The 15892-nt window shown below is 39.1% G+C and overlaps 1 protein-coding gene across 3 annotated transcripts in view; it reads right to left on the bottom strand.

The window, feature by feature from the left end:
• tln2a (talin 2a) overlaps window positions 1-15892 on the bottom strand; it is an 86093-nt gene that overhangs the window by 32545 nt on the left and 37656 nt on the right. For all 3 annotated transcript variants that reach the window (XM_034869737.1, XM_034869753.1, XM_034869745.1), the window contains 14 exons: window positions 14986-15115; window positions 14474-14626; window positions 13799-13941; window positions 13419-13546; window positions 13030-13093; window positions 12818-12922; window positions 8827-8982; window positions 7605-7706; window positions 7086-7162; window positions 4635-4815; window positions 3871-3984; window positions 3545-3653; window positions 2052-2260; window positions 1093-1191 (listed from right to left, as the gene is read on the bottom strand). In XM_034869737.1, coding sequence (XP_034725628.1) covers window positions 1093-1191; window positions 2052-2260; window positions 3545-3653; window positions 3871-3984; window positions 4635-4815; window positions 7086-7162; window positions 7605-7706; window positions 8827-8982; window positions 12818-12922; window positions 13030-13093; window positions 13419-13546; window positions 13799-13941; window positions 14474-14626; window positions 14986-15115 — 1770 coding nt within the window. The remainder of the gene's footprint in view (window positions 1-1092; window positions 1192-2051; window positions 2261-3544; window positions 3654-3870; window positions 3985-4634; window positions 4816-7085; window positions 7163-7604; window positions 7707-8826; window positions 8983-12817; window positions 12923-13029; window positions 13094-13418; window positions 13547-13798; window positions 13942-14473; window positions 14627-14985; window positions 15116-15892) is intronic.

The raw sequence follows: 15892 nt of genomic DNA, 5'->3' as shown, positions 1-15892 counted from the left end.
AAAAATGTGTCACTGTGTTAAAAGAAAGGGGTTGGGGGAAGAAACATTTCACTGGAATAGGAAATCCAATCCGATCTCATTTCTTTTTTTAACAAGAAAATTTCTTATTGTGTATTATGTGGTATGATGACTATATACAGTACATCTCATTTAAAAGGCCGCACCAACAATCCATCTAAAAAACACACGGTTCCCCACTGCACATCGGTGGTGGAATGTAACTAAGTAAATTGAATCAAGTACTGTACTTAAGTACAAATTTGAGGTCTTATTTTGCTTAATTTCAGAGAGAAATATTGTACTTTTTACTCCACTACATTACTCTGACACATTTAGTTAATAGTTGCTTTACAAATTAAGATTTGTGCCCACAAAACACATGTAGTTTATCGACTATAATGTTTAAATATAAATTAAACTACCCAACAATAAATAGGTCTACAAGTCCAGCTGAAATAAGACGATTAAACACTTGGCTGATGGACAGAACTGTTTGGATTGTTTCCTGTTTCTAACATGTGAGTTTTTTTCTGTATTGAGTAATTGTACTTTTAATATTTTAAGTAAAATGATACTTACATACTTTTCCTTAAGTAACATTTGTAAAATGTGATGTGTGTTGAGCGTGCTGCGTGCATCACCCAGGTGGGTGCTACACATTGGTGGTGTAAGAGAGTAGTGCCCCAACCCCACTTGTATTTTTACAGTGTGGTATTATTATTGTGACTTAAGTAAAGGATCTGAATACTCCTTCCACCACTGCTGTGCATATGTAAAACTTATTGTTGAAATAAACTCCAGCGTGTAGTGACAGGCATGTTGTGAGAAAAGTTGTGCTGATTTGAACTTATAACCTCACAAAACATTGCGTTATAATAACAAATCGGGATTCAGCCTAGTAGGAGCTGCATGAAAGAAAAACACAAGCTTGACAGCTAGAATAGCTTTCAATTCAAACAAAAACACCTAGCTAAAACACTCCCCCCATATTCCCCTGGTTACAATGTGGTTTTAATTAACTGAGTTCCTAAGGACTGTGACAGATTGTGGTGATGAAATGATGATGATAAATGGACGGGGCTGCAGCTTTACCTGGAACCTTTCATCTGCCTCGCTCTCTCCAATCTGGCGCAGGAGGTCTCCACTGGCCTGGCCGATGCTGCCTGCTGCTGTCAGCACAGTCTGTCTGGGCTGCACACACACATTACACACAATATACACAGCACACAGCACACACACACACACAACGATGTAAAACTGCAGTTGGACGCCTGGTTGGCAAGGGCATCATCTTGCATCTTGAGACATAGCTTTGCTTCTAAGTAAACTATAAGCTGTATGCTGCGTCTACAAAAACACATCATCTCCATTTATGTACTGCATACTGGTAACACATCGGTGGTTATTTAAACAAAGTAAAATAAAGCAACAGTAAGACAAAAGAGAGGAACCTTTATCAAACATCCTAAATCTTTTTGTCTAACTACCCTACAGGCTTTAGGGAATCTCAATAACTACTCTACATGCATAATGCACAAGTGTGTAAAGCTCAGCGTTGTCCCAAAGCTAGACAGACCTGTGCATTGTACACACTCAGCCAACACCTGTACAGTACATTAACTTCTGAATTATACTTCCACAACCAACCCGCAAACTCTTAATAGACATCAGTGAGAACATTACGGTCTTGCAACCCAAAGAAGATGAAGACTTCATTAGCCCAAAGTGTTCTTTATAGAGTTTCTAAGCAAGTTCTTTTTCCCTAAAGGAATAAAATGCTTGCTATTCAGCATAGCCTCAGTCAGATGTCTTCAATAAGACCGACCTGAACAATTCAGTAAGCTGAACTCAACCAGCAGCAGCGGATGTTAATATAATTAAGTTTAGTTTGGAGGAGCAGAAGAGACACTGTATTATTATGAAAAGATGATACAGTGTCTCAGATTGGAACTGCTCTGTGGCAAATTTGATTAATCTTTTAGGTTGTCAATTTGGATTTAAAAAAACAAACATAATATCATTATCTCAGAGTTTGGGGTCCCTTTGCTCACCTCTCCAGAAGCTGGCTCCACAGCCTTCAGCAGGTCAGACACGGCCCCTGCTAATGTCCTGGCAGCCCTCATCAGGTCATTACCCCCGCCAATGTCGTCCTCCATCAGAGCAGCTAGCAGCTTCACACCCTTTGACATTTCTGTCAGGTTGGAGGAGATGGTTGTGATGGCGCAGCCCACGGCGGTGTAGTCTGTGTCAGTCGGATCGCCTGGATACGCGGAGAGGGGACAGAAAAACAACGGTCACCAGATAAATAGAGTCCTAGAGAAGGGAGTTAAACAAAGCTTATCCAAACTCAACCTGAATAAAAATGCCCATAACAGGGGAAAACAAAACGCAACTGGTCTCGAAAGTGAGTCTTCTTAAGACTCACCGACCCTTGTAAACAGCCTAGCCATTCAACAATGCAAAAAACAATTTTAGAGACTGAATAAACTAAACTAAATAAACTAGGGCTGCGCAAGGTTTTCATAGCGATATCAACTGGTGCAATAAACACATCATGAAAGGCGCCGACATATCGCAAAAGACAATCAGAGATTTAAAAGGAAATATCAGTAGAAAGCAGAAAATTGTACTTTAAAATGTAATGGTCACTTTTGTTATTGGTGCAATTTTTTTTTCAATTCAAGGTTCAATTTGTTCAATAAAAGAATTTTGAAAATGATTTGCTTTCATTTGTTTTAAATTCAACAAGCAATTAGTTGTATTTTACCAGAATACTGAAAGCAGAAGAAATGCAGAACCGAGTAAACTTTAATATCTGTGAATTTATGACAAGTAAGATCATTATTGTTATGTTCCACAACATTAACATTATTGCATATTTTCTTAATATCGTGCAACCCTAATTAACACATCAGTCCATTTTAGAAAAAGGTAAATAAGTGGGAAAAAGATATCAGGGACAAATTGTTATTGCTCTAAAGAACAGATAAATAGTTCTGAATGGCAAAGATCCAACAGACATGAAAAAAATATTTTGTCCACAACATTGCTTCAAGCTCCCATAATTTAATACAAAAGCAACGTTTTGACCCTACTGGGTAATCTTTAGACAAAATGATCCAACAAACAACTTCACTAGCCCGTTCTCACCAAATCCCAGAAGGATATGTGGGAACTATTAGACTTGATACAGGATCAACAATGATGTTGATGAACACCAGACTGATGAAAGGATTCTGTTTTAAAGTCACTAATATGTCAGATAATATTAACTCTGCAGAAAATAGCACCACTTAAATTTTCTCGTAAAACTGTGGGCACTTTCATTGGTTTCAACAAAGCATTTCTAAAATGCGTATATAAAAAAAAAATGAAAAAAAAAAAAAAAAATCACACAAAGGCTATGCAACAATATGTAATGTAGCCTTGCTCTACTATCAAGACATTGACATCGATCATTCATTTTTTTTTAAGAGTAAATGGCAGTAAACCCAAGCCAAGACAAACAGGAGGCAATCTGCTGAGTCATGCCAGCGCCACTGACCAGCTGTGAGGTTGACAACAGAGGCTGTTCCTGCAGTGATAGCGTCGACCTGGGAGTGAATCTCATGTTTTGACTCATCCATTTTGTTCTGGATCCACACCTTGGATGCCTAGGAACACAGAGGGAGACGACAGCAAAAGCCATGACTTTGCATACATTACATGCACTATTATTAATCACTATGTATTACTACAATTTTGTTTTGTGGCTGTTTTTTAGTGAATGCATGCATTGAAAGTGATATATTACAATACTGTGTGCATAGAGTATGAATATGTGAGGGTTTTATTTCAACTGTAGGTACATGTATGCGCACTGTACAGTACCATGTCTTGTCCCAGTGGTGGCAGGTTGTCAACTTCCCCTAGGTCAATCTGGGCCTTTTGCACAGCTTGCATACTGGTGTTGATGGTTCCCATCAGAGCCTGCTGGGCTGAACTCTACACATACAGGAAGACAAACAGGTTCATTTCTCACAGAATGCAGCCTAGAGGGATTTTTTTAAGAAACCTCGATGGGGGAAGATCATTCTAATGTAGTGGTGGAAATAGTGTTCAGTAGTAACACCAGACTAAAAATACTCTGTTTCAAGTAAACGCCCTGCTTTGAAAATGTTACCTAAGTAAAAGTATGTGAGTATCATCATCCGGATATTAACATAAACATAATACTGGACACAATCATAATAGTTCTGTCAATCGGCTAAGTGTTAAATCTGCCAATCATTTCAGTTGGTAACCCTTTATATATATTTTTTTTTTGTATAGTTACTAGTAACTAAAGCTGTCAGAGTAATGTAGTGGAGTAAAATGTAGAAATAGTAGAAACTGGCATGAAAAGGCTTGAGTACCTGACAATTGTACTTAGGTACAGTACTTCAGTAAATGTAGTTAGTTACATTTCACCACTGTCTTATTGTTGCATGTTGGGGAACGAGCCATGAGGAGGGGAAAAAAGGATTAAGATACAGCTGTCTTGCGGTGCCACTTAAAACAGACTCTTGCATGAGTGGTTTTCGCCTTTAACAGGACTTCATCAGTCAATGAAAACTACACAAACAACATACTGAGAGCCATTTTGCTGTTCTTACAAGCGGTGGCATGTGTCCACGGTGCATCTGACCCATTGTGATCTGCTGTTGAGCAGATGGCATGGTGCCCATGCTGAGCGACTCTGTGCCAATGGAGCCGGAGCGTATCACCCCTGGCAGCGCCACTGAGCCGTGCTCCACCCGGCCCACACGATTAAACTGCTGCTGAAGGATGGTAGACCTGCAGGAACACAAACAGGAAGTTAGTAAAACATCTAGAAATGGTGTTGGATTATCACTTTTTGCTTGTTCATGTTTTCAAATAGAGTCCTGTCTTAAGTTAAAGTAGAATGGTACAATAGGCATGGCAACCATTTCAATGGTTTCTTTTACAGAGTAAATCTGGCAAGTTACATTGATTTAATTAATATAGAATGATTTAGGTTCAAAATCACACGGTCGTTGAAGTTTACGTCTAACTAAAGCTGAAATAAATATATCAGTTAATGTCTGCTTGGTTGATAAAGCTGGAGAGTCACAATTCAAAATAACTGTTCCTTCATTAAGCTTGCCCAAAGCAGAGTGTAAAATATTCTGCTTAAAAAAGGCATTGATTTGAATTATTAAATCAGCTTTGGCTTGGTTTACATGCATTTAGTAACTGCTCTGTGTCTTTGTATTACAGCACTGACAGAATCAATCATTTTTTAGCTGAGTAATGTTTTGGTGAAAACAGACCGGTGTCCTTTAAAGACTATTCTTAGCTAAGCATCACAGAACTTAATTCCACAAAAAAAAAAAGGTTCTCTTTGCACTGCCTCATTTGAATGACACTACCCGCCGTTTGAGCCTCTTCTCCCACCTTGGCACGACCCATGCTATTCTAGGCACAAAATTACGCAAAGACACCATAAGCCAAACGGCAAACGGTGCAAAATACAGCTTTATTGTTGTTATAATGGCAAAACACATGAAGATAGGAATGTAAAAAAATTGAAAAAAGTCACTTAAAAGAACCCTAAAACAAAGTATGTTTCTAGTTCTTTACTATGTGTCTGTGAGTGAGATTTAACACAAAGCAATGTAATTGTGGTTGTGACAGCAGGCCACTAACACAAAGCAGACCAACATTGCAGAATCTTCCCACTGTGCCCTTCTGGAAGATAAAGCTTTGTTTTGTTTTTCCTCAGATAAGGCCTTTCAGAGTTTGGGCTTGCTATGTGTTTGCAGTATAAAAGATTTTTGCTTCCAAAGCCCAGATAAAAGAAAAAGGACAACACAAATGCAATACAATTGCAGCAAATTCTCTCAGTTTAAAGCAGGAACGCAATATCAATTGAGGCGAGGCAGGAACATTGGCTTCAATTACACACTGAGTTCACTGTGGATGAATGAGGTTATACACATCTAATCAGGAAATGTTCCCGATAGGGCCTTTGCTTGTCCAGTGCAGCAAAATGTCCTCAAATAATGATTATCTCTCAGGATAAAGTCCAGTGGAGGAAGTGTTTGCGTGATGATACGAGGTCCTGGAATGATTGATGTGCGAGCTGTGGTTAAGGGGGCGTAGTGTAAAGGAAATTGAAAAAGGATGCAGTTGGATATTGTGTTTTAATAGAATACTGTATGCAATAGCTCATGGACAAATCATCATCATGCTGGACACAATAAAGTACAGCAGGGATCATATACCACTTTAAATGTAAATGTGCTGTATTTATATACCGCTTTTCTAGTCTTAACGACTACTCAAAGCGCTTTTACATCATACAGGATACATTCACACACTGTGCCCGAGGCTGCCATACAAGGTGCCACCTGCTCATCAGATAAACACACACACATTCACACTCCGATGCACAGCATCGGGGGCAACTTGGGGTTCAGTGTCTTGCCCAAGGACACTTCGACATGGTACTGCAGGGCCAGGGATTGAACCCCCGACCTTCCGATTGGCAGACAACCGCTCTACTACTACATTTATATTATTTCCATTTTCTTGCTTTTGTAAAGCTTTTTTTCTATTGAAATATCCGGTTTTCTACAACATGTGTTTTAATTTGGAAATACAAAGATGAAAACTGTCTAACACTGACAAGAAGCCCTGCTTGTACTCTGATTTTTAAATATTTTTAATCTACAGACATGCTAGCAGCTCCGTGAGGCTGCACAGCATTATTGAGCTAAATGCTAATATTAGCCCGCTAACATGCTTACACTAAAGTTATCATGTATCGGTATAATGTAACAATCTTATAATGTACAATCTCATTTTAGCTTGTTAGTGTGCTGAAATTTAGTCAGCACTAAACACAGTTGCAGTTCAGGGTTGATAGAAATGTTAGTTTTGCAGGTCCTGAACCAAAACACTAGACACATTGAATTATTACAGTTCATTCCTTGGAGAACACAACTGTTTGCACCATATGTCATGACAATAAATCCAAATGTTGTTGCTTGCATAACTGGAATAGTCAAAAACACTTAGTTATAAGATACATATTTACATACTTTTTTGGGGATACGGATTCCTCAAGCATGGTTGACTCCTCATCCCCTTCTAATCCAAAGCGGTCCTTGCTTTGCTTCTGCAGCAGAGACAAAAAACACACCAAATAAAACGGAGCGCACAGTGAATTAAAAAAAGCTACCCTGATGCTATCTTAAATGTCTGTAGTGTCACAAAAGAAAACCAAATTCCTCAAGTAATTCAGAGTAGGAAATTGGTCACACATCAACGCAAATTTATTATTATAGAATAGAAGCAGTCGTTATTTTGCAGTATATTGAAGGCACGTACTTTCTAAACCCAGGAAAGAAAGAATAGAGACCCAAATATCCATGTAGGGAATAATTATACGAATTCTTACAGTGTACCTGTGTCACATCAAACCAGCTGTCCTGAACCTTTTTTCCTTTCTTAAACTGCAGCTGTACAACACAGTATCTTGAGCATGTCACCCATCAACAGATCTGAGACTTTATTGATTCATTATGATTCATCTGTGTCTCCAGAGATAAATGTCTCACCTTTTTGAGGATGATGTCGATGTAACCGGCAATGAGCTGAGAGATCTGTTCCCCTTCAGTGGTCTGCACTGAGTAATAGCTCTCCTGGTACTCCCCGAAGTCCTACACAAAGAGACATACATACACACACATACAAGGGGTAAAACTTGAGCACAGTGATGAGACTCGTTGACTGTGAAAAAAGAGCCAGATGTTGGAGGAGAAGAATGAATACACCCACTCTGATACACGTTTCTCTTGCAAATGAGATAAATTGTGATTTTCAAATTTGATAACACTAGGAGTTAAATTTATCCACTCCCTGTTATGCTTGATTGAACAGGTAATGTTTTATTTTCCCTATTAGAAAAAGCCCAAACTAAAAGCCGACACACACACACACACACACACACACACACACACACACGTTAAGAATTTACTGTGTGGATTCAAGTGAATCTATGTAGCCGACTATGTCAGATGAATGCTACAAATTGTGTTAGGTGATATCAATCTGCTGCAATATGCAGAGAGTCAGAGTCTTAACCCAAGAATGTTGGAGCAGATTTTATGTAGGAAACTGAGCAGAAAATAAATTACTCTGGAGGACTTTTTTTGAATAAAAGATCTGTCCACCTCATATGGGCACACTAACTATAAATCACTGGGATGGCAAGGTGACCCCATCCAATTTACAACAGATCAAAATCTATGACTCCATCAACATGTGAACCACAAATCAAATCCTTTTTGAATCCCTATGTCACAAGAACACACAGCCTAAAACACTAAACACTTTGCTGAATTAACAGCAAGAAAGAGAGAGTGTGTTCACTTAGTAAAGACAATCTACTAGATCTGCAAGATTAGATCCATGTTGCTCATTTGACGGTGCTGGCACAAAGGAGGGATATTGACAGGCAAGACGAAAGAGTCTTCAATTACTGAAGTGCGCGAGGAAAAGGAAGGGAAAGGCAGACTGAGCACTACAGTGATGTTATATGGCCACTGCAGAGAACAGTTGGGTTTACTGTGGGCCTGGCCTTTTGTATTTACTATCCGGGATATATGCTCAGGCAGTGTGGACAGAATGAATAAAGATAAAACAACTGGAAGAATAAAGCCAGCAAACCTTGCAAATCAAAAAATAAAATTTGAGAATGTGGTGATTTTGCAATAAATCCTGAGTATAAGACAGGATCAGTGTCCAGATGTCATAGTTTTTTTTGTGTGTGGGTCTCACCAGGGTGAAGCTCTTGGGTGACGCTGCCCACCTCTTCACAGTGGTAAGTGGCCACTCCTGAACCACATCTTTGGTCTTCTCCTCCACCCTCATCACGGACTCTTTGGTGATGCCCAGGAGCCGAGGCACCAGCTTGTTCTTACTCTTCATCTTTTCCTGCAAAAACATAAATTTGTTTTAATCCTTCCAAACTTTTGGAAACTTTTTTATTTTTTATTTTCTCTCAGTTTTAGGTCCTAGCGGTCTGAGATTAGTAATGGATGAGTTCAACAAAGCACTGTGTACACAAGTGAGGTTCTTCCCAGGGTTTTGTGTATCACAACGGTGGATCACTTGTTACTATGGGTGGAAATCAGACGCCTCCCGATACGATATCATCGCAATACTTATGCCACGATACAATATTGTTGCAATTTTTGACATGTTGCAATATTCTGCGTGATATTGCAGTTTATAACCTTTTCTCCAACCTCAAATTTTTCCCAATTTTAAATGATGTCCCCAAAAGAAAACTTTGTCAGCATCTGATTTGTCTAAAAAGATACATATCACTTCATTTTTGTTGCTGCAAAACGGGATTGTCAAGCAGACAAACTGACCAACACATATATAATAAAAGATCAATACTTGGCGCCTGTGTATCGATCTTATGCTGTATCGATTTTTCCCCCCACCCCTATTTGTTACCGGGTTAAATCGCCATGGTAACTTATGCTGAATACCTAACCTGCTCGGGAGCAGGTTGTGTTAGCAATTAGAGATCAACCGGTTTAAAAGCATCGCCTACTGACCAATCAATACTCCGCTGATAACAACATCAGCGTTCTTAGAAGATCAGCTGTAACTCAGTGCGCGGAAAGAGAGAGGTGCTCTCTTAAAACATTTAGAGAGCGACAGCTCAGTTAATATTCCTCAATAAGTATTTTTATGAAAGAGATAGATTTTCGGTGGAGGTGTGTGTAGGCTATTTATCGGCTTCTTTAGACATGTGTTAGCACATTGGTTTGAATTAGGTTTTTATATTTTGCGTGATATTTGCTATCACGATCACTTACTACTGCCAGGGTTGCAACTGAAATAATCAACATAACCACTGTCGTGACCAAGGGGGTAAGCCAGCATTGACAAAGCGTACCTCCTATAGAGCCATTTTAATGCTATCATTTGGAAGACCGTCACCCGTTATTGGCATTCCATTGACTGCCATTCATTTTGCTGTCACTTTGACAGCGAATAACTTTACATCTTACTCTAACGTTGTTGGGTTTTAAAAAAAAACATCATTTCTGCACGGATGTCAAACTGCTTAACATGATCTCAAAGCTTTTTTTTTTTGAATGACTTGGCTAAAAGCAATTAAATGTTTCAGTATATTTTGTAAACCCTATTTCATTTTCTTAATTTTAAATCCGTTTAGACATTTTAGGTTTACATAAGCTATACTTTCCATTTCATTATTCATAACTGTTTTGATGTCCATTTTTATCCCTTCAACCTTCATGAAACATGGATTTTCTCTGATTTTCATCGTCTTACGCATGCAAGGCATAAGCACATTGTATAAATAAAAGTAGAACTAGTAAACCAACAGGACAGCAAACAAAGTATTTTAAATTGCATCATCAGCAAACAAATCATTTCAAATTGTCAATTTTATTCCCTTCAGCAAACAATACATTTTCTTTCATCTTCAAATTCCCTGACCTGCTGACGGTATTACTTGAATAGAAATTGAAAAGCATTTTAGAGAAAAGGACAGAAAGAGTTCAAGCAAGAGGATTTAAATTCATAAGCCTTGAAGCTTGAAACTCTAATTTGGCTGTCACACTGATCTGCCTAGATGGGTATTCAGTTGTCTAACTAGTTGAAAAAAAAACTAAACTTTTGCCCACCTAGTAATTAAAGTGTTATGTCTTACTCATGTCTTTATCTGCCTGCCTGCCTGCCTCCCCCCCCCCCATATTCACTAAGCCTTTAATGTCATACTCCAGTCACTCTCTGAGACAACAGAACAGCTGACTTCTTTTCCTTTCCCTTGCATGGACAGAGAAAGTGCTTCTTCAGGATCTGCAGTTGGTGAGCAGATGGACAGACCTTGATGGGCTGTGACATGAGGGCAAAGAGGTGAGATGTGTTAAAGTCCTAGAGGGCCTGTAAACCCTCTAGGGCCTCCAAGGGGTTATGGGTTAGAGACTATAGGCTGCATTTTTTCCAGGGTTATTTTAAAGAGGTTTACGCTCCACTGGATAACGCTTGAGGGTGACGGAAACCACAATCATGAGCACATAAGAAGTCAAACTGATCACGGGGAACACAGATCTAAGGCTAGGAGGTGGGACATGGGATGATTCTCATCACCCTCATTTGATAGCTCTTTGACTTTTCGGTCAGGTTGTTGTTCTGTCTGTCCACGGTGAAGGCCGTCTCTCGAGCATCAAGGAGGGATCACCGAGCTGCCATGAGCGAGGATACACAAGAACAGCCTTCTCGGAAGCTGTGCAGCTGAAAAACTTGCTAACTCCGCCCATACAGCTGACAAATCAAATGACACTTAAGAAAGGTTGTCTCATCCCTCTATTAGCACATTTCCTCGGTTTCTCTCTCCTCCTTTGATTTCCTTGCATCTCTCCCGTACTTCCTTGGTGGGAGGGACTATGACGCAAACAAATGACAAGTGGAGTCAAGGAGGCAATTTAAGGTTAATGAGATGCACTACCACGGTTTCATATTTGGGTGTTTTACGCTTGAAAGGAATAAAAGGGAGGTATAATGTGAACTTATATGACTGCGGAACGTGTGAGAAATTGCAAATGAGGATTTGATAAGGTGAGCTCCAACCAAAAAGCGAGTTTGTGATTTTTTTATACTTTATCTCTACCCTTATCTTCTGGTGCTGAAAGGTACTGATGAAAAGCCAGGACCTGTGGGGCAGAGAGTCAGTAACAGCAGCACAGGTGCCTTTTTTTCCCCAAGCAATTACCAGAAATGCTCTCATTTTTTACAAGAGCTCAGCGATGAAGTCAGCACAGGTGACAGTTGGAAAGCAATTTATCAATGCAGACAGGGAAGTTTCCCATGACTTCATGCAGGATGTCCTCTTGGTGACAAATGATGTGAGGTGGGGGTTTGGGGGGGAAATCAGCAAATTGCTCGTTTTTGCAGGCATTTCGCTGGCAGTTGGACTTATTTGGTAGAGTAAGTAGCCAAGGGTTTGCCTGTGCAAAATTTTCCAGTATCCCTCTTTCACTCCAAAATAATCTTTAGCGCCACACTCAGCTGCACAGACAACACTTGGTTTCCTTCCAGGCGCGCGCTGAACTCCCTGCAGACGAGTGCTGCCGGCGTGCAGTGTTTGTGTGCGGTGTTAGTGTAGAAGTGAGGCTGAGAGATGTATAATATATATATATAAGAAGGAACGGGTCGTTAAATTAGTTGGTCTATCCAAATAGCTCTGTAAACAGGATGGATTTGAGCTTTTGAACCAAGTTTTTAAAAAAAGTTGAACATTTTTACATTTGCACGCATTCCACGATTCATTTTTTTAAATCCCAAAACACATTAGAAAACGTGACATAATGTACATAACAAAAGGAGAAAAAAAACATGTTTATTTTATCAACGAGTCATTTTTGTTAACCCGAGTGGCAGATTTTGTATTCACTCGCCCTTAAAAAAAATGCCCTACCCGTGAGTTATGAGTATTACAGTACAGTATTTCCCCATCTGCTGGGTACGGCCATCAACCTTTTAATCCACTTAACACCAAGCCCAAAGAAATAAAAGACGTTTCTGAATAGTCTTTAATTGCCAAAATCTGATTTTATTTTTTAAAATAACTGAATTAAAAAAACAGGAGAAAAAAACTTCAAGCTAGATTTTTCCCTTTTGTGGGTAGATGATCATTTCAATGAAGAAAAGGGTACAGTGGTACTTCATTAAAATGGTGCATTTACATGTGGCCATAGAAATAAATATATGTGTTATAACTTACCTTGACCAGGAAGAAGGAGACTCCATATGTCCGCAGAGACCTGGCCAGTTTGACATATTTCACTTTTGCTTCGATCTCTGTCATTTCTCCACAGTTTTTGTGTTCCTGCAGGTATGATTATACATGTATTCAGCAATTGGTGCACAATTGTGAAATGAGTTTAATATGAAAAATGTATATGCAAATCTTCAAAAAGGACAATGTGGCCACACCTGGAATATCTTTTTCTCAGCTCCTCTCTGCTTGATGTATTCTTTGGGTAGAAACTCCTTCAGGCTGGGAAAGAAACAAAACACATAAGAAGCTGAAATTCATATAAAAAAACATGAAAATGAACTTTTTTCTGATTCGGCCATATAACTAAAGGGAGGCCAATTTCATAAACTCTCTACATTGGATTTATAACACAAATACAAATGTTTCTATTGGTAATTTAATGACAGGTTGAACTCATTTACTTTTAGTAAGCTTTATTCAAATCAAATGAGTTCAGCACTTAATATTTGGCAAAGATTCTGGAGTAAGAAAATAATATATTCACTTTAGAAAGCTAAATTATTCAATGCACCCCTTAGACATCTCCTTGTGGGACAGCACTTACTCTAAGAATCCAGGTTTATGTTTGTGCTCTATGTGAGGTCCAAACTGGATCTGGGCCTGAATGCCTCCGAACTCGCAGGCCTTGTCAAATGATACGGGGTGGGAACCGTTTAGGATGTCATCTCGAGCCTGAAAGACAGATAAAACCTGTAATTAATTGGGTAATTTGTTTACCTTAAAAAAAAAGGTCTTAAAGCTTTGGGACAAGATTAAAAATGGTTTGCAAGAACAAGACATGTCTTTCAAATGTATCCAAAAGTGATCCATCACGACACATTTTACATTCACAATTAAGTGATGATGGAGACATGGAAGGTACTGTATATCTTCTGGTTTGTGGTTACATTCTCCTGTGGTGGTAAATATGTTAGAGGGTCAGACCTGCACATAAAGCAGATTGAGTTGGACAGGGTCTCTGGAGTCCACGTTCTGGTCGGAGTAGAAGAACTTGCGTCTGAGCAGAAGGGTCTCGTTCTCGTCCACGCCCTGCTCTCGGAACGTTCTGCTGTGGTCCAGCCAGTTCACTGACAACAATACCAGCACAGGGACAAGATAATGAAATAAAACGTATGTAAAAGGCAGATGCATGGAGATATGAATATCAGGTTGTTGTTTTTTTTATAAAAATCTAATCGGTGTGGTTCTAGAGCAAGAATATCAAACGAAATGTCACTGAGGGCCACACTGGAAAATGAGAATAAATCACGAGCCAGACATGTATAGCTTATGGAAATGCTTTTACTTAAGAGAAAAAGTAAAATATGTTTGACTGTATTATTGCATGAATCATGTCTGTATTTTTACTTACAGTCTCATTCAGAAAAAAGCGTAGAAAAAGAAAAAGTAAAAACATGGTGGTTTATCACAGTAAGCTGTAAAATGGGCTATTGGCCAACATGCAATGATCAAAGTGCAATAGACTTTTGTTAGGAAGGGGGGGGGGGGAAATCAATGACCCATTGAAAAAGACAACAAGTGTTTAGAATTAACACTTCAGCTAATTAAATGGCTGTCATCAACTACACCATCAGGTCAAATGTATTTAACTAAACTCACAGTCATCGTCTGTGTGTAGTTTGGCTTTCAGCTTCTCCATTTTTCTCTCGTCTCGCAGCAGCGTGCGGTCTTTCTTCAGCGTGCCCATCCCATCCTCCTTTTTCTCCTCCACCGTCTCTTGGATCAGAGAGTATTCCTCATAGTTTGTGATGCCTGGATTTCAAAGGGGAAAGAAAATATTCACAATATCCCCCAGAGTCAGGTTGGATAGATGGTTAATTCAACAGGATTATTTTCTTAACACTTTATGATTACCTCTGTGTTTGCAAAAGCTCTTGTACACAAACAAAAGCAATTAAAATTGTTTATTTAGTGTGTTTGCATTCGGTTTATTTTCACAATGATATAATGTAGGACTGGGAAAACACCAGATTCTAAGGAGCTTAAACGCTTTGTTACACTGAATTTTAATGCATGCATGTCTTTAAAAGACCTAATAAAGGGCAGTTTAAAAACCTATACAGCACACCTTAAAAGAATGGAGAAAAGGAATAGTAAAAGGAACAATGTACCTATTCTACTGCATATAGTCACAAGCAGTTCTCCCACTGTTTTGGAGTCGTCCACCATGATGGTTTTAACGGCCCCGTCCAACATTTTTATTTTCTGGGGCTTCTGCTTCTTCTTGTATTCAAGGATGTCCTGATCAAAGACATAAGGTAGAGAGAAAAGAGAACAAACACAAAATGAGGAGAGAGGAATGCAGGAATTAAATGTAAGAGAGAAAAAGATGGGGGGGGGGGGGGGGGGGGGGAGAGAGAGAGAGAAAGAGAGAGAAAATGCATCCAGGTTGCTTGGAGAGAGGGAAGAATATAATACGCCAGAAAACCTTATTTAACGGCTGCCTATCACAGCTCACTGCTCCCTTCCAATCGCAACAATGAGGAGAGATTTGGTTCAGAATAATTGGTCACAGTCATGCCTTCTACCTGGGTTGCCTTTGGTGGATTTGAACAGGAAAAAACATTTAGAGCTGCAAAACCAAACCCACTGATGAACTGAGAGGCAGCACTACACAACAAACCAGAGTTGCTCGGGCATTTATCAGCAGGGATCAGACCCTGGTGAAGGAACTACAGCTGGTAAAAGCACTTCTTTAAAGTCCCTTTTAAAAGGTTCCTTTGATGTGCTCATTTTTATTCTTGTTATCCAATCTGATCCCATGCTTTTAATCTCTCATTCTCCTGTGTTGTACTGCTGTGTATGTTTTAGGCATAAGTTATATTGTTGTTATTGAAGGATTAATAAAGTTTAAATATACTAAATTGTTTGTATTTCTTCCGTCACTTTGCACTTTGTTATCAATATATCCAAACAAACAATCAGCAATCACATTGTGACTCTTGTTGAGTTGTTGGCTATTAAAACATCTGGAATCATGCATGGAGTGTGTGTGTGTGTGTTGGGTTAAATAGATTA

Source organism: Etheostoma cragini, chromosome 1 (assembly GCF_013103735.1).
Source record: "Etheostoma cragini isolate CJK2018 chromosome 1, CSU_Ecrag_1.0, whole genome shotgun sequence".
NCBI lineage: Eukaryota > Metazoa > Chordata > Actinopteri > Perciformes > Percidae > Etheostoma > Etheostoma cragini.
The sequence above is the reverse complement of the archived record's forward strand: the minus strand, read 5'-3'. Positions and strand labels throughout refer to the sequence as shown.